This window comes from Panthera uncia, assembly GCF_023721935.1.
Source record: "Panthera uncia isolate 11264 chromosome A1 unlocalized genomic scaffold, Puncia_PCG_1.0 HiC_scaffold_17, whole genome shotgun sequence".
NCBI classification, from domain to species: Eukaryota; Metazoa; Chordata; class Mammalia; order Carnivora; family Felidae; genus Panthera; species Panthera uncia.
In genome coordinates, this window is record NW_026057577.1 from 11,645,788 (window position 1) to 11,669,929 (window position 24,142).

At 44.4% G+C, this 24,142-nt stretch overlaps 1 protein-coding gene across 2 annotated transcripts in view; it reads right to left on the minus strand.

Moving 5' to 3' along the window:
* Positions 1–24,142, minus strand: part of SEMA6A (semaphorin 6A) — a 133,651-nt gene that overhangs the window by 63,302 nt on the left and 46,207 nt on the right. For both annotated transcript variants that reach the window (XR_007461650.1, XM_049649061.1), the window contains exon 2: positions 847–984. Coding sequence is in view for 1 of the 2 variants with exons in the window: in XM_049649061.1 (XP_049505018.1) it covers positions 847–946 (100 nt within the window). In the remaining variant the exon portion in view is untranslated. The remainder of the gene's footprint in view (positions 1–846; positions 985–24,142) is intronic.

Here is a 24,142-nt window from a genome sequence, read left to right on the forward strand (position 1 = left end):
TAAAATTATTTCTCTTTTCAACCTAGACTGTCCAGCAGAAAGCCAGGCATTGATGGATCTCCTTAGTATCCCATATAAATGCTAAACACCTTCCTTATGGTTTGTTGAGTGTTTGTTTTGGGATGATTACTGGGAAAATAGATATTTGGGTAAAAGACTCTCTTTCACCTTTACTGTGATAAAACATTTTGTCTTTTGGAGAGAAGGGAAAGAAGTAGTTAATTGCCTGTTCCATCCCACACTCAGGTAGGACTTCCCTCCAGTAGTCAACTGAATTCTTAATTGTGTGGTTTTCTCCCCTTGACACCGAGGCAGAGACTAAAAGGAAAGTTATACATAGTTAAAATAGATCCTCTGTGAATTCAGAATCACTCTTAAGGCTAGCAATGATAGCTGTTCTAAGTGTAAAAGAAAAGTTAATTTGTGTCCCTAAGTCCTCCAGAACTGTCTTATTTCCTGTTCTTATCTTGTAAAATGCCCACGCACTAACTACATACGAAAACATCACCACTGGCAATACACAGAAGGTAGTGACATTCTCCCATGGCAGGTTTTCGGGCATGATCATGAATGGCCTCCTTGCAGTGACTTGAGACTTCATCAGAGGTACTGAGAAGCATTTCACATCCACACACACATGTTCACACGTGTCTCCACACCAGTATTTAACAGAGTTACAGAACAGCCATCTCACCAATTTGACGAGACACCTCTGTCACCTGCAAGTTAAAGTGACTAACAGTCTCCTGTTGTATTAGATTTTAGAAAATGTTGATGTTTTGCTGGCTAATGCAGCCTACAGTGCCCACCAAGGAAGAAAAGGACAGTGAAACTGTGGATACTTACAGTTGCCATGCGAAATACTGATTGGTTCAGAATCTTCTGGGAAACCAGCCCCAGCAAAGTGTAGCAGTGTGAAATATAGCAGCAAGGCTTCTGACCTCATAGTAGTTCAGCGGGGAGACTTTATTTCTCTACTTCACCCTGCCAAAGAGCAAAGAAAGAATTTTTTTTTTTCAAGTCAGCTTTATTCACCTCCATGAAATGAAATGGCCTTGAAGATAAATTTAAGAGACCAGGGGCCTCACCTTCATATCTTTTCCATTGTGAGTTCACGGATTATTGTGTTTTACATAAGAAACCTGTAACCCCTAACCACTATGCACCCTCCTTCCCCATGCATCCGAGCCCTTTTGCAAAGCCCCTTCCAAACACGTGGCCCAGAGCCTGAGCCAGATTCCTTTGTCCTGAGCCATTTTAAGGCCATTATAGGTGGCCGTTCCACAATTACTGCATTCCAAAAAATGGACAACTGAGCACGCATTTTTTTTTTTAACGTAAATACTTTTCTTCTGAGCAGGTATACGGCAGCAGGCCATCCCCCAGACATGTTTTGTTTGGCCAGCTCAGGATTTTTAAAAAATTTAAAGTAGTTGTCAGTATTGGAAAAACTAGGAGGTTTCTTTCTTTCTTTTTTCTTTTTTAAATTTTATTTATTTATTTTGAGGGTGAGAGCTCGAGAGCATGCACGCCAGCATGAGCGGGGGAGGGGCAGCAAGAGAGGGAGAGAGAGAATCTCAACCAGGTTTCACACCCAGCAGCACAGAGTGGGACGTGAGGCTCATACTCATGAACCATGAGATAATGACCTGAGCCAAAACCAAGAGTTGGATGCTTGACTAACTGAGCCACCCAGGCACCCCCCAAAATTAGGAGGTTTCTAGTAAAAATCAGAATATCTGACATACTGACCTAAATCACAGTTCCCTTCAGGCATCACACCCCAACACACACACACACACACACACACACACACACACACACACACCAACACACACGCGCATACCCTATAATGGGGCCCTGTTTGCTAACTTCTGTTATCTGCTTGACCCCTTAGTTGAGATGTTCACCCTTGGTTTATACAATTCCACAATAATTCTAGAGTGACCTTAGACATAAAATCACACAATCTATGTCTAAAAAGAAAGAAATGGATCCTTTAGACTCTGAAGGATACTGTAGGGAGAATCTGAAACCACATCCTGTAATGGTATTGTTGATTAAAATCATCTCTCTGTATATTTTAGTCTCAAATACTGCCTTGCAATGAAACAGTAGTGAATAAAAATGCCAGATATACTGTTCTGCGCAGGTGTATTTTCTTAAAGATGCTCTTTATGTGTAGAAAATTCTCCTAAATCTTAGAAATAAAAGCAATCCCACGTAGGGCTGCTGGATACAGTGAAAGAAGACTCATAATACAGTAAATATCACATAATTCTCAGGCATATTTCAAGTGAGTGTTGATCTACTGGGAAAATAATGTAAAATGGGGATATCTTTTCATCTTTCCAAAGTGGTAAAGCCTTTGAAGTAGCCTGCCAAAGATGATCTTTTTGAACAAAGCTATTTTACAGTAGTCCATCAATCATTTAAGATTTGTGTGCAGAAAAGTCAAACTTAGTAACTTAGATGTCTTTGAAAGTTAATTTGGCAAACAAACTGCTAACTTAACGCTTTTTAGAACACCACTTAATATTAGATACCTATGTCTCTCTTCTTCATGCCAAAAAAAGCATTAACAAGTCCCAGAGTGTTGCATCGCAACTTACAATTTCACAGACACAGCTGGGTCTTAATCATTTCTTCAGTTGAAAAGTACACATTAATTAATTTGCTTTATCTTGAAGAAGAGGCAGAGAGCTTGCGAGCAAAGCCCGAGCAATTCTGTATCTCCCATCTCTGATGTGTGGATTAAAATTAAACCTTAAATGAGGACTTGCTCACAAGGGCAATCCATTACCAAGAGACGTAAACATGTATTTATAGACAGGTTAAAAGCAATTGTCTGTTCATTCATTCACTTGCCAGTTCTTCCTATTCTGGAGAAACTGAACCCAAAGGGAAGAAGCTCTGAGGTCCCCTTATTTGTTTCTCATGGCATCTGTTCAGTTTAACACTAAAGAAGAGAAATCAATAACAAGAGTAAGTAAGACATAAACCAGATACCAGTCAACTGTTGCAGTTTTAGATGAGAAAGTACACAGGGAAAAGGAAGTGGCAACATGTACCCAGGGCTCAAGAGCAGTATTATCGTAGAATACAGAAGCATATTACCTCGGAGAGTTTGCTGCACATAATGGAAGAATAATGGGAGCCTCAGAACGCTGATTCTCATTGCTTTAGAAATCTTTGGGAATATATGTATACGTTTGCAGACTAATTTGTCTTGACATGACAGATGAGTCCCTAGCCTTCCACAATTGGCATTCCTCTTTGTACAAATGTCCTACAAGCTAACAAGACCGAGTCCTGCTATTTTAATGTACCTCCCAATTTTCATGTTTCCCATCCTAAGAGGGCGTGGGGTAGACGCAATATGCACAGCCCCAGGAGCCGGCAGGCAGAGCAGTGCTTGCAGAAGAAACCCATTATGCGCTTCCATGACTTCTCTGAATCCTTCACACATAGCCAGGACCATGGCTGAGATGGGTTATTTACATGTCCCCCGGTTTACGGTAGGGCTGTGCGCCAGGAAAAATAGCCATTTTATGTGTCTTTCTCTCATCATATCATCAGGTTGTTAACATGTACATCATACGGGAGAAAGTGTTCGGGCAGTACCGCGGGCAGTCCGCACGAACACTCCACAGTTGTCTTCAGCTGCGGTTTTGATGTATTATCCCCTTCCTACCCAACCTTGGGCTCTAACCCTTGCAGATATGTAGGCAATATATTTTCTTATTGAAACGATTACTTTGTGGGGCGATCCCAAGTCAATCACGTTGTCATTTCCCGTTCTGCGGAACGTGAGCTGTGTCTCCCTACTAAGACCACGGCAGTACAGAACCAAAAACCAAACAGGAGCTCGGCGCTGAGCTTAAAACTCTTAACCTCGCTGGGATACTGCAATTAAAGAGGTTGTTTAAGTAGGTTTTGAAACTTTGAAAAGCGCTACCCACAGAGAGCATATTTATAGGTGTCTGCAGACATTTGCCGATTTCCCTCTCTTGGACGCTGCTTACAGAGTCCAAATATGATTTAGGTTTCAGCAAATATCCAGACAATTAGATAATGGGAAGGCTTTCAATGTGACGATTCCAAGCAGAAACATCTACTTTGAAAGTAAGCTTATTCTGTCTGAATTTTCCATCTAATTGTCTCAACTTTCCACCATTCTTAGCCTGAAGAGAAATGGCCTTTGTAAAATGTACCATTACTATGAAGTTATAATCCTAGTCTTCTCCAACCCACAGTATTTGTGGAAAACCTTAAGAGCACTCTTAATTTTAATAGGCATCTGCTCGGTGAATTTATTAGATCTATTTAGATACATCTAAAATTGATGAGCTGACTTTACTCTGAGTCACATGGGCAGGAATTGTGTTGACTTACTACATGGTGTCAGCTCAGATACCAATTCTCTTTTACTGTAATTTTTCCCCTACGGGTTTTAAGACCAAATTGAGTAATGGATCCATGATGTGTGACCCGTGTGGCTGAACAGTCTGTGCAGAATGCTTGATTGGCCAGGAAAGCAGCCTTCAGTATTCCAGATCGAGGGCCAAACAAAAGGGGCTCAAAGGAAACCTGTCTGAAAATCTCGTGACTGCATTTGTGTTGATACTTGGTTTTTCAAATGATCAAATATTTTCAGGAATTGGTGCTTCCATCTACCTCCCTCCCCCGTACCCTTGTCATACAGCAGGTCACCGTGGCAGCAAAGCATGAAACAGGATGTCACTAGAATTGGGAATGATTATGAAGTCAGAGAACGAGAATTGCCACATCTTACTTCTGATTCATCAGGTTGATTTCATAAGCACCGAGAGGATTGGGGAGCCATGACAGGCCTATGCAGCTAGAGTACCACTTATGCTTAACCCCTGATACTAGTTCCAATCCTCTGCCCAACTGTTCCCCCAGTTCCTGCCCTGGAAAATTCTACTTGGGTTCACACACTGCTGGTATCTAGGACTTGGCCAAAACTTGGCTCACAGAGCAGGAAAAAAAAAAAAAAAAAACAACTAAGTTGCCAACATTTAGAAAAGAAAAATAGCAGATTTAATGTACAACTCTGGATTTCTGGCTTCTTAAAGATAAATCTGAGATCTGGCTTAGCTGGCCAACATTCCACATGGCCAATGCTCTGGAGCCAAGCAGCGGCTGCCCAAAGTACAGCGGCTAGCCCTCTCCCGTTGGAAGCATTCCCACCACGTTCCGTTGTCTTAGGAAGGCTCTTCACCCGCTAACCTCGCTTCACCTGTCTGACCCTTGAAGCCTCGGCTCTGAGGGCAGCCTCCATGCCCAGGAAAGGCACATCACCTCTGCTGCACGAATTATTCTGCTTGTATCCGCAAGCAGTGGTATGTCAGTCTTAGCCAATGAACCCAGTGGGACCCAGCCTCGGTACACGCAAATGAATGGGTGGATGTATGCTGCTCGTTTTAGAGACTCAAGGGGGCTGCTCCACACGCTGCCAACCCGTGCACCTGCAGCACAGTGTGCCTGCCCCTGCACCTGGACTTGGCTGTACGGATACAGCTTGTATCACAGTCTTCTAGAATGTTGGCATCCAGGTAATGTTTTAATAATACGCGGTAATGGTGAGAAAGATAATTTACCTGGAGACTTGCAAATGCAACATGTTCTGGATAAGAGCTCTTAAGTGTGTCCTAGAAATAAAGAGGAAATGGTGGTAGTGGCAGGGTTCCCCCCCCCCCCCCATGAGGCAAATCATTTACTCCCATGTTTCAGTCATTCTTTTCAAGAGCACATTTTCTACTGACATCATAAGAAGTTTTAAAGGTAATCAATAATTCTCGCTGTCATTAATAGAAGGAAGGGCACACTAACAGGGTGACCCTGGGCAAGTCACATAGCCTTGCTGGCTCTGTTTCCTCACCTGTGAAAGGAAGGGATATCAAATGTAATGGCCTCTGGGACTCCGCCAGGCTCTGAGAGTGCAGGTGACTCTGCCCCAATGAAGAAGGGAGTGGGTATGTGGCGGTGATTACGGCCGACAGTATGGAGTGACCTTGAGCCAGGATGCTCCTGTTGTGAAAAGTTCCTTGAGCTGGAGCAGAGGAATCCCAGCATGTGATGCTGCCCGCTTTCAACATCAGGACAAGCAAGGTTCAAGTCCCATAAGTAGTTCTAACCTGGCCACAGGGACCATACCTATTACCACTTAATCCCATTCAGATAGTTGGGTTTTACACTAAGGGTAACACTTCTATTTTTATTGCTCTAGCTTAAAAAAATATTTTTAAAATTGAAGTGTAAACTGACATATTAGTTTTAGTTTAGATCTACATCATAGTTATTTGATATATATATATGATATATATCAAATAGCTATGATATATGTAATATATATCATATATATCAAATATATCATATATATTATATGTTATATGATATATATATATATGTGTGTGTATATATATATATATATATATATATATATATATATATATAATTTTAAGTAGGCTTCATGCTCAGCGTGGAGCCCAGTGCGGGGTTTGAACTCACGGCGGTGAGATCAAGACCTGAGATGAGATCAAGAGTCAGATGCTTAACTGACTGAGCCACCCAGTGCCCCTGATTTGATATTTTTATACATTGCAACATGATCCCCATGTTCAGAGTAGTTACCATCTGCACCATACAACATTATTGCAATATTATTGAGTATATTCCCTGTGCCCTGCATTACATCCCATGACGTGCTTGCTTTATAACTGGAAGTTTGAACCTCTTAATCCCCTTTGTCTGTTTCACCCGCCCCCTTACCCGTCTCTCCTTTGGTACCCACCATTTGTTTCCTGTATCTATGAGTCTGCTTCTATTTTGCTTGTTCATTTGTTTGTGTTTTTTAGATTCCACATATGAGTGAAACATGGTGTTTGTCTTTCTCAGTCTGACTTCCTTCACTTAGCAGAATACCCTCTACATCCATCCGTGTTGCAAATGGCAAGATTTCGTAATTTTTTGTGGCTGAGTAATATTCCACTGCACGTGTGTACACACATACACCCCACTTCCTTGTCTTTTCATCTCTTGATGGACACTTGGGTTGCTTCTGTATCTTGACTATCGTGCTCCAGCTTCCTGACGTCATCACCTTTGTCTTTATAATGTGATTGTCTTTAAAAATCTGAATTGAAATATGTGAAAACAGGCTATTGCTCATAATGTAGGAGGGTAGAAAGAGCAGAGGGTCAAAACATGGGCTTTTGAATCCCACTTACCAGCTGGGACCTTTGACAAGATAAGATGCCAAAGATCACCGGGCCTCAGTCTCCTCATCTTTGGAGTGGGTAAAAACAGTGTCTTAAGTTGGGTTGTGAGATAATGCACATAAAAAGCGGTAGCCCTCCATAAATAAATGTTTATTCTTCTGTTGAGAGACTAAAAGATTACCTTTTAATAGCTTTTCTTGGAACTCCTTGAATTCTCAGGTGGGCCCCAGATTAGCAACTGGGGTGTTCTCCTTCTTTGGTGGGAGAGGAATCCCTCTCGCCTTTCCCCTTCCCTTTTCCTCCTGCTCTCGCTCCCCTCTGCCTCCTTCCTGGTCCCTGAGCTTCCTATCTCTGGAGGTGGGCATCCGGGAGAGGTGGAGAGCCTGCCTCAGAATGGCGTTAATTCACTCTGTGTGATTTGTTAAACGTGCATCCCAGCACTCACTGGAGTGCAAAGGAAAGTAACAATGTGGACAATAGGAAAGGGATGGGGTGGGAGTGGAGATCTATCGAGCACTGTCTGCATGCAAGGTAACCATGCATGTTATTTTAGTTAAACATCGCAGCCACCCAGGGAGACAGACCGTATGGTCTCATGCACACAAGGAAACTGAGGCTCCGGAAGGTTAGGCGACATGGCCAGGTGGCACACCGTCACTATTTACGACACCAGCAGTAAGAACAGGAAGTGCAGACGCAAACCCAGGTCTGTGTGACGCCAACGTTGATGTCCTTCCAGTACATCAACGAGAAAGGAGAACAGAAGGAAGGCTGGAAAGAGAGAGCTGCCGACATAAATAGAAACTGCACTTAAGGTAATAGTTGAATATAGGTCGATGCATCTCTGCTCACGTGGACAGAGTGGCTGAACGTCCCTAATGGCTTCAGTAATAAAACTATAAAAGGAGTACACGAGTTGCTTCCAAACATGTCGGCATGCAAAGGCTCATTCCACTTTACAGCGCTGTGATTGCAGGCTTAACGTGACAGAAAGACGCAAATGCTTCCAAGCCACAGTTTTAGGAGAAATTGATTGTCTCGTGACAACATTGTGTTAAGTGGAACCACTTGCCAGCTTACAGCCTCCTCAGCAGTGATGTTGTAAAGCCGATACATCATAGAGAACAGTGTCTGTTATGAAGGGTAAGAACAAGGCCGCCTGCTTCAGGAGCTGATAAGATAAATAGATCTGGACACCCCTCAAGTCAGGGGAAGGAGCCTCTGCCCAGAGAGAGGCGGGAGAGCAGGTGCTGGTGCAGAAAATCCAGCTTGCTGAATGCTGGAGACTCGTCTCCCAGACACCCAACTGCTGATTATTCTCGCACCATCTCAAGAATTACAAGTGTTGAAACAGCAGGTGTGCCTCACTGGCCTGGACAGCCCTGTTTCAAGGGCTCCGGCATTAAGAGGCTGCTGCTGTCCACAGGATGCATGGCCGGGGCCACCAAAGAACACTTCCCAGATGGAATTAGGAGCAATGTGGCCCCGGTGATCCTGGTTGAAACCGTTCAACCCAGTCTTTAGGGACCACGTCTGGCCACCTGTTGGGTGATATTTGCATTAAGACATAAGGTTCATGCAAATGAGAAAGATAGCCCTGGCTTCTTCATCTTTTTTTTTTTTTTAGTTCATTTATTTAGTTTGAGAGAGAGAGAGCATGAGCAGGGGAGGGCAGAGAGAGAAAGGGAGAGAGAAAATGCCAAGCAGGCTCTTTACTGTCAGCCCAGAGCCCGACGTGGGGCTAGAACCCACGTGCCGCAAGATCATGACTTGAGCCGAAATCAAGAGTCGGACACTTAACCGACAGCCACCCAGGCACCCCTAGCCCTGGCTTCTTAATAAAGACTCCGCTCTCTCTCTTTCTCCTCTTCTCAGCCATCAGCAGAGACATAAAAGCACCCCCTTCAAGGGAAATGTCACAGACCTAACTTCAGCACATCTTGGAGAGTGATGTTGGCATTCAGTGGAGCATAATAATAAACACTGTGTATAACAGATGTTCCATCTTAGGTCTAAAGCCACCGTCACAAAGGAGCAGAAAAACAGCTGTGAATTCGGAAGTCTCCTTAGGAAAAAAAAATTTATTGGAAAAAATTAAGTTTGGTTGTAAACCGATTGAATCTTTTAAGGGGAGAAGGGATGTCTTAGCTTTCAGGAGGTTCTGTGTTACGACCGTTTTCTTTGTCTTTACCAACATGGCCCCCTCCTCCCCGACACCCGCCTTCCCCAGCCGCCCCCCTGCCGAGCCAAGGCATTCAGTGCACTTTGCTCAGATGTTTCCAATATACTCTTCTGCCTCACCGGGGCTCCGTGGGCATAGTCATGACCTTAGCAGGCCCGAGAATACCGTAGCCAAGTGTCTTGACCTCAGAAAGCTGCAACAGTCCCAGCCATGCTCATCTAAGTCACATACCAGCTTCTGGCCAACTCCATGTTTGCAGCCTTTACAGTATTGCTGAACTCCAGTATCTGCCCGGAGGCAGAAACAAATCCCCCCTTTGTTTTACCATTAAGGAAACTGAGGCCCCAAGAAGTGAGGTCACTCGCCAAGTGTGGCACAGCTCAGAAGTGGCAAAGCTGAACAGCAGTCGAGGACTCCTGACTTCTTCCTTGAGCTCTGTCCCTACATTACAGTGCTTTCAGAAAGGAAGCCAAGACTCATTCATTTCTCCTGGGCTTCCTGCCTGATGTTCATTACTTCCATTGCCCGATTCCCTGCTTGCTCTCAGGAGCCAGGCTCTGTGCTAGATGCTGATGAGACGGAGATGGAGAAAAAGGTCTCCTCACCCCCTAGGAACGTCCTCTTTAGTAGATGGACCCGACAGCTCCTCCCCATTGCCCTGCGCCACCCAGGCATAAACAGGTATCAATAAGGTTTCAGAAAGACAGACAAGTCCCGTGGGAGAAGAATACTGCCCAGAGGGGGAAGGTGTTGCAGAGAGAGGTATGGGGCTGGGGTGGTCACCCAGAGCCTCTGGTTGGAGAAAGACTTGGCATGTGGCACGGTGGTTCACTGTGGACCAGAGGTGCCAGAGGAGGTGCCAGAGGGAACTGAGAGATCTCAAGGAGGACCCGGTCTGGAGAAGGGTGTATTGAAATGAGCAACTCTGTGCTGATTGGATTTTCAGACACCATTTCACTCTTTGCTTAAGGAATTCCAAATATTTGTCTAAAGTAATGGATGGATATTTTGCACTTCACCCAAAGTTCAGTTTAAAGAATTTTAGCTGAGAATGAAGATTGGACCAGATTCCTTTTCCCTTCTAAGAATAGGACCCAGGAAGTGGGATTGTGGGGGGGGGGGAGGGGGGAGCTCTCAGTAGAAGCTCAGAATATTGGTATTAGTTCGTTCGAGGTGCGGATTATGTGAGTTCTTTTCATATTACTCTCCCTAGTTTTCTGTACACCGGTAATTTCATTAAAAATGAAACAGGGCAAAAATAACGGGCCTAAATTGGAGGCACTTTCCTGTCACCCTTAGAAAGATATCTGCAGAGTGACGTTGCAGAGAGCGAACTAGAGACATGAGTGTCTGAAGTTTTCCACGAACCTTTGTCAAAATCCTGAGCTGATTTAAACTAAAATAGAGCAATTTCTGGCCTTTGACAGGACGCGTCTCCCCAATAATTTCTCCTCTGTTTGCTCTCAGTGTAGTTAATGGAAAGCAGGCTCTCCCAGCCACAACCCTCACCTTGCTGCTCTTCCCTGGGCCTGGGATTTGCCTCAGGCATAGCTGGCTGCTGGGATAGTGTTCTTTCCCCTTCTGGAGTGGAAGCCGGCTTCAAACATGGCTCAGAGAGAAATGGAATCCACCTGCAAGCCTCCTCCTTTGAGCTCTGAACAACAGCCCCAAATAACAACATCACCAGTCACAGATGATTGACACTTTGAGCCCTACAAATTTTTATTGCTTTTTTTTTGTTGTTTTGGTAGAACAGTCTCCAGATCAGGCAGCAGAAACCATTTTCTTGAACTAACCTTGTTGCATCAGGTTCTCTGGTGTTTGCCGCTAGCATGCTAGCTTTCATTCTTCCTATTCCTTGTCTCTTTCAGTGAGGTCCGATGCTCTTCCAGTAACGTGAAAGCCAAAACTAGACTTTGTGAAAGCCAAAACTAGACTTTGTAGTTGACTACAAGCTTCTCATTGTATATAGAGAAACATAATATCATTTCAGGATCTGCTCCATAATAAAGCGTGCTATTCCTGGCTGGTTCTTATCATCAGTGAAATATCTACGTACACAGTGGGTTATCTGTGTGTCTACGTCTAGACACATCCAGGACAGACATGAGATGGAAGCATTATCCCTGGACTTTCCTCAGTTTTCTTATAGTCTTTAGGAAATTCATTTCATTTATTAAAAAGAAAAACAAGTTCTCTTTATGTCCTAGGGAACCGGATGAAAACTTCAAATTTAAAGTTAAATACATTTAAATTTATTATTGCATTTGGTAGACATTGCTGAATTTCTGAAACGAATGATGCCTTTATTGCTTTTGTTCATATTCTTTATTAGGCTGGCTTGATTTACTTAGAACAGGTATCCGTTTGAATTGGGGTAGAGAGAGCACCACTTTCTGGCTGCTTTTCAAATCAAGCCAAATCTGGTGATCACACTCCCTGTCATCGTTTATTTATAATGTGAAATCCTACCCTCAAAATTAATAACTATTTTCAAACATCCTGAAAATATGCTTCCTTAAGGCCAGAAAGACTAAGTTCCAGGAAATTATGGGTTTGTTTAAATTTCTCTGCCACTTAATGACTCGATTCCTTACATAGGTGACTTAAAGTTCACTGCACAGAAACAGATTTAAAAAGTCCTGTTCATTGAGATGAAGGTGGTTGGCATCTGGATGAACTATTTTCATAGCAGTAGTTGTCTTGAAAAATGCCTCACTTTTTCTTAAGTTTACAGAAAAACAAGATTTGATTTTCTGTTTCTTAGATCTAGATGAAGCAAGTCAGTTTTGAATTATAGGTATACACTCCCTTATTTGTGATTACAAACGAAACCAAACCAAGAGAACAGAGCCACCTGAAAACTTACAAGTTCTTCCCCATTTATTTGGTGACCAAATTTGACCCAAATTGGCATGACACCATTTATAGTCTTTATTTATTCTTGTTAGTATGAATACTTACACATGTCAATGCAAAAAACATTTTTGTTTTTTTTGCAGAAAGGATTTTAAAATTGAAATGTAGTTAACATACAGTGTTGTATTAGTCTCAGGTATGTGACATGATTCAACAGTTCTAGACATTTCTCAGTGCTCACCGTGATAAGCGTAGTCACCACCTTCCATCAAACAACATTACTGGCAATCTTATTGGCTGTATTCCCTGTGCTCTGCTTTTCAGCTCTGTGACTTAGTTATTTTGTAACTAGAAGTATATACCTCTTAATCCCCTTTGTCTATTTCACCTCCCCCATTCCCACCCCCTCTGGCAACCACCAGTTTGTTCTCTGCATTTAAGAGCGTTTTCTTGTTTGTTTTGTTTAAATCCCACATAGGAGTGAAATAATATGATATTCGTCTTTCTCTGTCTGACTTACTTTGCTTAGCATCATACTCTCTGCGTCCATCCATGTTGCAGTTGGAAAGATTCCATTCTTTTTTTTTTATGGCTGAGTGATACTCCATTGTGTGTGCGTGCGCGCGTGTGTGTGTGTATACACACATCTTTATCCATTCACCTCTGGGTGGACACTTGGGCTGCCTCCATATCTTGGCTATTGTAAATAATGCTCCACTGCAAACAGTGTTAATGGCTTGGTTACTGGATGTTGCCCCCACTGAGGTATATGTCCCATGTCACTTTTCTAAAATATGAAAAATTAAAAATTCTCAAACACATCTATTGCAAAGGTTTTGAGAGAGAGACTGCAAAACTATATTCCTTTGTCCCTGAAGAGATTAAAAACAGGATGAAAGGGGCGCCTGGGTGGCTCAGTCAGTTAAGCGTCCGACTTCAGCTCAGGTCATGGTCTCGTGGTCCATGGGTTCGAGCCCCACGTTGGGCTCTGGGCTGACAGCTTGGAGCCTGGAGCTTGCTTCGGATTCTCTGTCTCCCTCTGCCCCTATCCTGCTGACACTCTGTTTTTCTCTCTTTCTCAAAAATAAATAAAATAAACATTTAAAAAAATAAAAAAAAATAAAAAGATGAAAAATAAGGGCAAAGGAGGTGCTTTACAGCATGATTCCCAGCACCGGCTTTGCTAAACCCAGGAGTTCTCTAATGTCCCAGGTGTGCTGTGAGGGGCTCACAATGAAAAAAATGTAGCCTCATTTCCTCTTTTTTTTAAAAAAATGTGTATCCTATTATACTTGAAACAATAATTCAGAGGTTAGGAATTGCTGACTGAGCCACCTCGTCTTGATTTCCTCCGTTCTGTGCTCATAGTGACGGGTTCCTGTCCATACATGGGGCTGACAAGAACAGGCTTCCATAGAATGAGTGCAGCGGGGTGATCTTGGTAGAGAGGGTCACAAGGACTGGTGGGTGAGCAGTGGCATCTACCACTGGGGCGAGTGGTAGCCTCACCTGGGGCAGCAGCACCCCTCGCCCCGTCTGGGTGAGCTTCATTTTCCTTCCCACCTGCCAGCCAACGACCCCCTTCTCTCTCTCTGGGTGTGTTAAAGGGGTAGACTTCACTGCCATTTCTGTGCAGTTGGGGGTGGTTTCTCCAAAGGAGCCTTCATAGTGTGTGCGGTCTGTAATCTTTCTCTCCCCTATGGAATGACCCCGGCCAATGGCTTTTTCCAGTCCCTGTAATCAGAGGGAACTGTGGGCTGGCAGTTGCTGCTTGAGGTACTTGCCTTTAATTTTTAAATACCTGCAACTGTCCTTTCATAGATAACACCAGTCCACTGAAGGGCTCATTAATAAAGTGAAGCATTTGAATTTCAAGAATATTTTGGGAGGACAGCTGTTATCTTGGGCAACAGGTGGGGTTTGCAGAGGGGGAAGGCATACTTCTTCCCTTCTTCCCTGAGAATCTCCCCACAAATTGTAGCCCCCCCCCCCCCCCCGCCAATGGCCCACCTCGTTTGATTCTCACAACGTGGGCACTGGGCATCAGGCACAATGCTGATCACTTCTACTTCTGAGCCAAAATGGAGGCGGATGGCTAATGGTGGATAACCGGGACACAAAGTTAATGACGACAATCCAGATTGTCTGGAGGGAAAACAGTCCATGGTTATCACCAATTGACCCCCCGATCTAAGAATGAGTGAATAAGTGAATGAATAAACAAATAAACTGCAAATCCCATAATTAATAGCATGGCAGGCAATCAGTATAATTACTGTCTGTGAAAGAGACCAGAATCAGGAGAAAGTGAAATTATCCAGGAAGCTTGAGTGTGACAGGCAGAAGCCAAAGGAAAGTGCTGAGGGTCAGACAAAAGAGAAGTGAGGAAACCCAGCCCAGCAGATGTGCCCAGGCGGCTGGTCACCCCAAGACAGCACAGAGATCCCTGCACGCACACACATGCACGGCTTTCTTGGGGAGGAAACGGTGGCATGGGAAATGCATAAATGGCTCTGAAAAGCTACCCATCATCTGGTTACTGATAAGCATAGAGGTCCATGTGGGTCATACAGGCTTTCTCTCTGGTAAGGATGCTAAGGTCTGAGTAGTGAGATGGAACACGTGCGCGCGCGCGCACACACACACACACACACACACACACACACACCCAGAGCTGTAGAACACCTGGAGAGGGACTAATGCATGAACTTCTTTTTGAAAGGGAGAGTCCCCAGGTTCACTGTGAATAAGTAAAAGACTAAGGCAGAATCATTTTCTACTCAAATGGTGATATTCTTCCTGTTCAGTTAACATAGTCTTCAGTTCTCCAAAGAGTAAAAAAAGAAAAGTCATTCTGAAGTGTTATGCAAGAGTAGGCAGATGTGTTCCTCGCATATCTATTTAATCAGCCCTTTCCAGCAGTACTAAGGCGTGGAAGAAAGGCAGAGGCTCCTCCAGAATTTTCAGTGAGGTGGGAACAAGGTGCTGTATGCCCCCCAGGGCAGGATTACCTAGGCTCAGGCCCCATGTCACCATCTGGCATGAGGACATACCTCTTCCCTCACACTTTGTGAGGTGGCCTTGGAGGCCGAGACTCGTTCTTGGTAATTTTCCCCATTTTTTGCAAGTGGTTTTATTCCAAGGGGGCATTGTTTTTGTGTGTCACAGATTCGTTCCTTAACGTGTCGGGAGTTGTCAGTGGGAACGGGACACCTGAGATGACAGCATACAGGCGTGCTGGCAGGGAGAGAGGACTTGACTTTCAGCGTTTGGTTAAATGAGCAGCGGTCCCCCTTCACTCATGGATTCATCCATTTATTCCCTCAACAAATGGTGGAGTCTCCTGTGCAGGCAAGGCACGGAGCTGGGATGTGGGGGATCCTGAGATCAGGGACTCAGTGGTTGGTTCTGCCCTTACAGAGCGCCCCCAGACTGCCTTGGGAGGCAGCATCAGGTCAGCAAAAGTAGAGAGCAGCGTAAACGTAAAATACTTCAAGTTCAAAGGGATGGAGAGGTAACATCCAGATATTGATTTTATCACCAAACACATGCCATATCTATCCACCTCTCTACTCACTCCCTATGATGGTCTTTCAAAAGCGCAGTCAGGTCCCGCCTTCCGCTGCATAAATTCTCTAGTGGCTTCTTACTGCTTTCACGGTGCAATTGAAACCACCTCTCCTGGGTGCAGGAAGCACCCCCTATCTCCCCCAACCCCATCTGGTTCCATTCCACCATTCCACACTCTCCTCCATCCGACCGACCTGGTTTTCCTGGTTTTCCATTCCTGCCTTCTGGACCCGGACCTGCGGCTCGCCCCCTGCACCACCTGGAACATTCTCCCAGTCTTCAAACAGCGGTTTCACCTTTGTCGTTCAGAAGTCAGTGAAAATGTCCCTTCCCTAACAGACCTTTCCTGACCTCGGAAAGCAACCCAATGCCTTTTTTTTTAAATCACATTCTTCCAAATTTCTGTAGCAGATTCATCCCTAGTTGGTATTTCCACATTTATATTCTTATTTGATTTCATCTATCCCACCCCCCAACACCAAATAGAATGTCACCTTGGTATGGACAAGCTTGTCTTGTTAGTCACTGTATCTCCATGTGCAGAAACAAAGCTTACTACACAGTGAACTTCTGACACATACTCCTCAAATAATGAGTACATGTTACCCCAAGAAAGAGCATCAGAACAACTTCTGACAAACCAAAAGGGGCACCTGGGTGGCTTAGTCAGTTAAGTGTCCAACTTTGGTCAGGTCACGATCTTGCAGTTTGTGGGTTCGAGCCACGCGTTTGGGCTCTGCACTGTCAGTGTAGAGCCTGCTTCAGATTCTGTCTCGCTCTGTGCCCCTCCCCTGCTCATGCTCTCTCTCTCAAAAATAAACAAACTAAAAGGTGGAGACTCAAGGAGTGAGGATGGGTGTTTTTAGATACCTAGAGAAACCTGGAAGACAGTTATGAGGGTAGAGCTAAGATCAATGGGCAGAAACCATTAGGAGGTCATTGCTGCTCCAAATAATGTTTCTAGTAGTCCCAGTAACACAAACATGGACTGGCCTCCCCAGGGGGGTGGGAGGCCGGATGAGTGTTGAAGTAGAAGGAATATTGTCTGGGGCAGTCAGACATCGGATGTGGGGCTAGACCAGACAACATGTAAGGTCCCGATGGAAACCCTGATTGCCTCTGATTCTTGGATCCTCTGACAAGTTCTTCCTCCCACGTACTGAGGAAGCACTGCTTAGAGCAGGAAACCACAGATGGTCCAGGAAAATCCTGCTGTTGACTCAAGCTTTTGCTGGAGGCTGCCCATATAGCTCTGTGGATGAAATAGCCTGCCTGGAATCAAACAACCAAAGAGAAAGTCCTCAGGCTTTGGCAGGGCCTCATTCATTCAGAATCCCAGTTTGACCAGCTTGTGTAGAGATAGGTCGGTTGCAAGGCCAGAGATGGCGGTAACCTAATGAACGTGATGGGCACCCACCCAAGGCCTTCTAGGGTGGGAACGTCCAGCATCCATACTGCCCCACCTCATCTCATCTCTGCAAGGCTCAGAGGAGGTCTTGAAGTGTGGGATACGAAGTTAAGTTCTGGTGTGTGGCCTTCCTGGGGGTGAATGTCATCCACTGGCTTGTTATTAAGGCTCTATTGCCAATGACATACAGACCCCAAGAGATGATATAACTGCACTCTTGCCTCAAATCCCTTCCCGGTGACTCATAACTTTCTCCTGACACCAGAACAGCTGGGCCAGCCAGCTGGAGAGAACACATACAGATGTTACTGGCCGGGGCTGGAGGGGGCTATGGGGCACTCATCTGTGCAGCCAGCCCACAGTGGGCCTCAGTGGGCTACAGAGTGAGGTGTTTCTCCCTTCACAAACAAGATGCAGGCGGGATGTCGGCTGGGTCGTGGCCTGACTATCATCCTTCAGCACATGTGTCTTTTCAGCATAGTGCATTGCAGCTCTTTTTCTTCTGCAACTCAGAGAAGTTTTATTTCTTTGGGGACTAGCAGATCCTTGAGCCAGTCCAGCTGGAGAAGGTATGAGAGATAGTACTTTGGCCAGAACGTACCACCCACCCGGATATCTGGGCTCAAAACAGATCTCAAAGTAGGGAATGTGTGAAAAGTTCAGAAGTTACGGGAGGGGGTAGTGGAGGTGGGGGGTGGGGCACAAGAAAGAGATGATCTTTGTTTCTGGAAAAGAAAAAAGGATTTAAAGCAAAGACATAAAACTAGATGAGTTGATTGTACACCAGAAAACCTGAAATGTGAATGTGTAGAATCCTCAGTACAAATGCCATGCTTAGGCAACATCTTGCACGTTGGAAGTCCTTGCTAAATATTTGTCGAATAAAAAAAATTTTCTTTAAGTTTATTTATTTACTTAGAGAGAGAGAGGGAGCACAAAAACACAAGTCGGGTAGGGGCAGAGAGAGAGAGAGAGAGGGAGATAGAATTCCAAGCAGGCTGTGCACTGTCAGCCCGGAGCGTGACGCGGGGCTTGAACTCACAAACTGTGACATCATGACCTGAGCCAAGATCAAAGTTGGACACCCAAATGACTAAGCCACCCAGGTGCCCCTAAATATTTGTCGATTTTGACTCAAGAGGCTTTGGGTATTTTTAAATATACCACCTTGCATTCTATGGTGATTGTGAAAGGGGCATTTTTTAAAATGCAAATTTAAATCCACCCCAAGACTGATTTTTTAAGTGTTGTGAATATTTCATTTCTGCCATACAAGCAGCTAATAGCACAGGTTTGTCTATGAAAGAGGGGGACTGGAGGTCACCTGTGGGAAAGGGACTCACTTTTTGTGTTGTACTCTTGTAGTTTTTAAAAAATTCGTTCCTTGTGCATGCATTTCATTTGTGGGGGGGAACCCCAAAACTAGTTATTTCTTAAAAATCTGTGTCTCCCGAGGCAGACCCAGGACTCAGGCCTCCTGCTATGTGCCATTTCCCAGAATTTTCCCTAGGACCTCTCTGCCTTCGTAGTCTGCTCAACCAGTGATAATATTCTGGAATACAGGATGAGAGTGAGGGGCGTTTACGGGCATTGTGGTGTCTGTAGAGATAACTTTGTGAATTTTATCTGTGACACAGATGGATACATACGGTGGCTCGTAGTTTACCCAACACCGTGAACCCGCCTGCCTGCACGCCATATGAATGTCTGCCTAATTTATTAGCTTTCAAATAAAAATGTAACCAACTTAGAAAGGCAGGGCACAGTGAGGTCAAATTCAAAAAATCGAAAGAGCTCAAAGCAACTACCGTTCATATTTTCTACAAACAAGACTCCAGTGCTGAGTATGGGAACCTGATTTTCCCTCTATTTGCATGTTCATTTCCGGGCAGGCTCCTACCCACCCCACCCCCCATGTCCTTTGGCGTCCATGCCCTTTCTTGGCGTTCACCTCCCATGTCACAGGAAGGCCAAAGGCGGCTTCTGGAGCATCCCTAAATGATGTCGGGCTTTTTAGAAGCAGAATGGGTGTTCTCTTCTGGGAGTGGTCACCTTAGACTACATCAGAATGACTGTTGCCAGAGAGGAGGGGACATTGACTAGAGTAGAGAGAAAATAAGACTTCAGCAACAGAGCAAAGAGGGCATTGTATTGGAATATGATCAGGGAAAAGCATCCTTCATTCTACCCCAACATCCCTTTCTGGGAGGTAAGCTATAAGGCACTCCTCCTCCCTCTTTCCTTTCCACTGTTTTGTTTTGTTTTGTTTTGTTTTAAACATTTATTTATTTTTGAGAGAGAAAGAGAGAGAAAGAGAGAAAGAGAGAGAGAGAGAGACAGAGCATGAGTGGAGGAGAGGCAGAGAGAGAGGGAGACATAGAATCTGAAGCAGGCTCTAGGCTCTGAGCTGTCAGCACAGAGCCCGACACGGGGCTCAAACCCACGAACCGTGAGATCATGACCTGAGCCGAAGACGGACGCTTAACTGACTGAGCCACCCAGGCGCCCCTCCTTTCCACTTCTGTACTCCACACTGAGCTAGGTGCTGAGCAGAGGGGGGCCAAAGGCTTATTTCTCCATTCTCCCCAGGGTCCTTTTCAACCACTGTGAAATTGCTTCTCTCGCTGGGGAGGGAGACGGTGGTTTCAGAATCCAATTTCAGCTCCAGCTTGAACTGCCCTTTGGATCATATGTGTTCCCTTTTCCTCACCCCACCCGCGTATGCCTCTCTGTGCACAACTAAGTGCAAACACATACCATACTGTGAGTATAAACCGGTGTTTTCCACACTCGCCTGTACTTTGAAATCTCCTGGAGAGCTTTGCAAATCAAAGGTGCCTGTGTCCCACACCCAGAGATTGTGACTGCATTCGTCTGGGGGTATGGCCTGGGCTTTGGAAATTTTCGTAGATCCCCAGGTGATTGTAGTAAGCAGACAAGTTGGGCGCCGCTGATACAAACAAATGGGATCAAAATTACAATCCTAATCCTTCAATTTCAGTGCCTTCAGCTCTGCTCAGGGATAACTGATCATGATTCAAAAAACTTGCGCCAGCTGCATGGCATGGCTCTTAAAATACCTAAGTCTATTTTGTGCCCACCTGCCCTCATGCCAAACCACTAAGAAAATATAATTTGATCCATTAAAAATGACAGGGAGCAAGCAAGAGACTTCTAGCATGGGGCTTATGATGTATTTTTAATGTAAACACGGACAATAGGTAGGTTCTCTTTTATGACAGAGTTGAAATAAAACAGACCTCATTAGCCCCCTCCCCCCCCCCCCCCCAGATGCTGTGGAGTAGAGGCCATGTGAGTACTGTGTTAGGAACCCTATCTCGCAGCCTTATCAAAACGGCTTTTCTTCTTCAACTGTGCCCTGGTAACCTGGGAAATATAAATTTTGATTACTGATTCCTGCATTGTTAGTAACTGACGATATATCATCGGTAGCTGGTCACCAGTGTCAGCCCAGACTTAATTATCCTAGCTGAGGAGAAAGTAACCCCACGAAAGAACTGCTTTCCAATTAAAGCAGCATAGAATATGTGATTTGTCTCTCTGGTGATATTCAATTCATACTCCTTTTCATGATATCTGTATTGTCTTCTTTTCCTCATTACAAGCTCACAGTTGTGAATCTTGGGTTCCCTTGCAAGAAACACATAAATATCAAGAGGGCAGGTGTCAGACCTTTAAAAAAATCATGAACAGTCACCACCAAAAATACAACAGTAATCACAGTTTCCACTAGCAAATGCTACAGTTAAGGTTAAAAACCTCTTTCAATATCGCCATTTATTTTTACAGGTTTCTAACCTCTGTAGAATGTATGATTATGTACACAGACAGACACACACACACACACACACACACACTGTTAATTCTTAGAAGATATTCTTTAGGGGTCACATGTTCTATGCTTTGTCTTAGCTGTTGTTTCAGTGACAAGGAAAACAGTTTTCTACTAGTACAAGAACCAATATTTTGGGTAGAGACTTAGGCAAAACACCTAACTCTTCATCTCCCTTGTCTTGTGTGTTTTCTACTGCTGTTGTTCCTTCATTCCAACTAAATGTCTGCCCACTTGCCTTTCTAGCTATTTCTTTATCCCAGGAGCAGGTACAAAAGTCCGTCTTCTCTGAGACCAACTCGACCCTGACCACTTTGTAAACACCGGCTTTGGAGTTTGGTGGTTTCAGAAAATAATTCCTGAGCACTTGCTGTGTGCCAGCCATGTTCTAGGCCCCGAGGCTTGCTCAGTGAACGATGGAGCTTATATTATAGTGGATTTCCGTCCTATTCCGTCTATTAGTGGCCACATGGCCTTGGGTTAGTTGATTTAATCTCTGTCAGCCACGGGTTCCTCCACTATAAAAGGGGGCTAACGGTGCTTTCTCTTCATACAGTTATTTTTAGGATTAAAAGTAAAGAGGCATGTAATGAACGTATGCTTCTGTTTTCTTCTCAGTCCCCTTTGAGCCTGAGGCTGGCATTTGGAAACTCTTAAGTGTCCCCACATTTCAGCATTTTGGATTTTGTACACGTTCACAACACTTGTTTCCCCAAAACACTTCACCGTTGTTTGCTTTTTCCCCTTTACCCCCAAACTTCCCAGCCACGGCCTTCTGCGTCTTATGTTGCTGATGCCCACATTTTGTTGCACTCATGGATGGCTGCCATTCTCAGATGACGGTACCTGCAGTTTGGTGCCTCACCAAAACTTTACGGAAGTTTAAATTACTCGTTTCAGGAAGGGAGGGGTGCACTTTTTTTTTTTTAAGTTTATTTATTTATCTTGAGAGAGAGCGAGAGAGAGAGCACGAGCTGGGGAGGGGTAGGGGGAGGGGGGAGAGAAAGAGAGAGAATCCCCAGCAGGTTCTGTGAGACCAGCACAGAGCCCAATGCGGGGCTCGAACTCACAAACCACGAGATCAATACCTGAGCGGAAACCAGGAATGGGACGCTTAACGGAGTGAGTACCTCAGGCACCCCAGGAGGGGTGCACTTTTTACAGTGCAGTTTTTGGGGCCACATCAGTGTCAAAAAGGAGCAGTCTGTCGTTACTGGTGTTCGTCATTATGACCTGGCTCGTATCTGTCTCCCCAACTACAATTACAGGCACCTCAAAGGGAGAGGCGCGTTTACAAAAGACCACAGATTGAGCATTTATTGTCTGTTTTTGTGAGCAAGACACTGTCTCAGGCACCGTGGCCAATAGGGAGAGGAGGGAGGGCTAATGTACAAGAACTTGAAAGGAAGCAGTATTGAGAGCCCTCGGGCATCTTCTCATCCTAGCAGTCCGAGGTGAGGAGCTTGCCCTGGCTTTCCTGGCTGTGCCCAGGGTTAAGAATATACACCAGGGTTTCCATGAACCGCCCCTGCCAATAAGGTTGAGCATTTCTCACAATTCAGTTGATTTGGAGGAGTTTACGAGAATGGCTCCTACTGGATTGTCTTTTGCCTTCTTTTCTCCTCTTTCATTGTTTTGCATCCTACACTGCCCTTCCCTAGGCTGGGTTTTTTTCCCCAGTGCCTTCCCCATTGTCCCCCTACCTCCCGCCCCATCCCACTTCTCCTTCCCATTCTCTTTCCTACCTTGGAAGTTCCTACCCTTCCTGTAAGACCTTCTTCAACAAATACCACCTCCTTTGTGAAGTCTTCCCTGATTCCCCACCCCTCCCAGCCCCTGTTAATCACTAATCTCTCTCTCCTTTCTTCCACATGAAAGTGCTCTATCAGAGCAATCAAACTGACATTATTTGTTTAGTAATCTGCCTACCATTAGGTAGTGAATCAGTGAATGAATAATCAAATATATAATCTCTGTCCTCAGAGAATTTACAGTGTATGGGGACACAGATACATCAGTAACAAATTACAAAATAGAGTACAAATACATATGCACTGTTAGAAAAACGCTAGACATTTTAAGTTTTAATTTTCCCAGAAAGGCTTAGATTTACTCATGTAGCTCATTTGGTCATAGACTGGAGCCTTGAAGCAGTTACTGCAAATTGCACCAGAGTTTCTTGTTTAAAGGCCTTAGTGCTAGCTGGTCTCAGAAGCTCTGTTACGTATACATACCCTGGTAACACACATCAGACTGACATAGCGTTTGCCTTTTACTTGCACATACAGGCTGTTGAAATATACACGAAATGTTAAGAGGGTGGTATTGGTACGGTAACCCGAGCGCCTCCACGTTCTATGAAATCCCTGACCTAGTTACGTTACTGAAAGCATAGCTTTAAGTGCACATAATGCCCAGCACACGGAAGAAATTGTTATCTCGACAAAAGTAAATTTTGCATTCCCCAAGTTCTGTATTATTAAATCTGTGATCTTAATATTGCATTAGAGTAGATATTTTATTCAATTGTGTGGACAATGAAATCAGAACTCAGAAAGATATAGCTGGCCCAGAATCCCCTGGGTGTGAAAAGATGGTATTTATTTTATCTACTCCTGACAATGAAGTTTCAATTGTTACTTAAAGCTCCTACTAGCAAAATATCCATTCAGACGGGGGTTGATCCTTCACAGTCACACTTGACATTAAATATTTTGTCATCAGAACTAAGCAATTGAACATTCCTGCTCTAACAATGGGTGGAGTTGGATCTTCCAAAATGTTGGATAAAGAAAATTAAACATGGCCAAAAAAAGACAGTTATTGCCAAGTTAAACAAATGGATTTGGGGCTTGCTAAATAAAATAAACTATTTCTGATGATTCAATGCAAGAAAATATGTGGACTTTTCCCCTATGTGTAGGGAAGTATTTCTCACCTAAGTGCTTTGAGAAGGTGATCTTTTATACCTAGTAGGCCATGAACAGGTGAAGGTATACATGAGGTTGGAGAAGGAATTCTTTTCC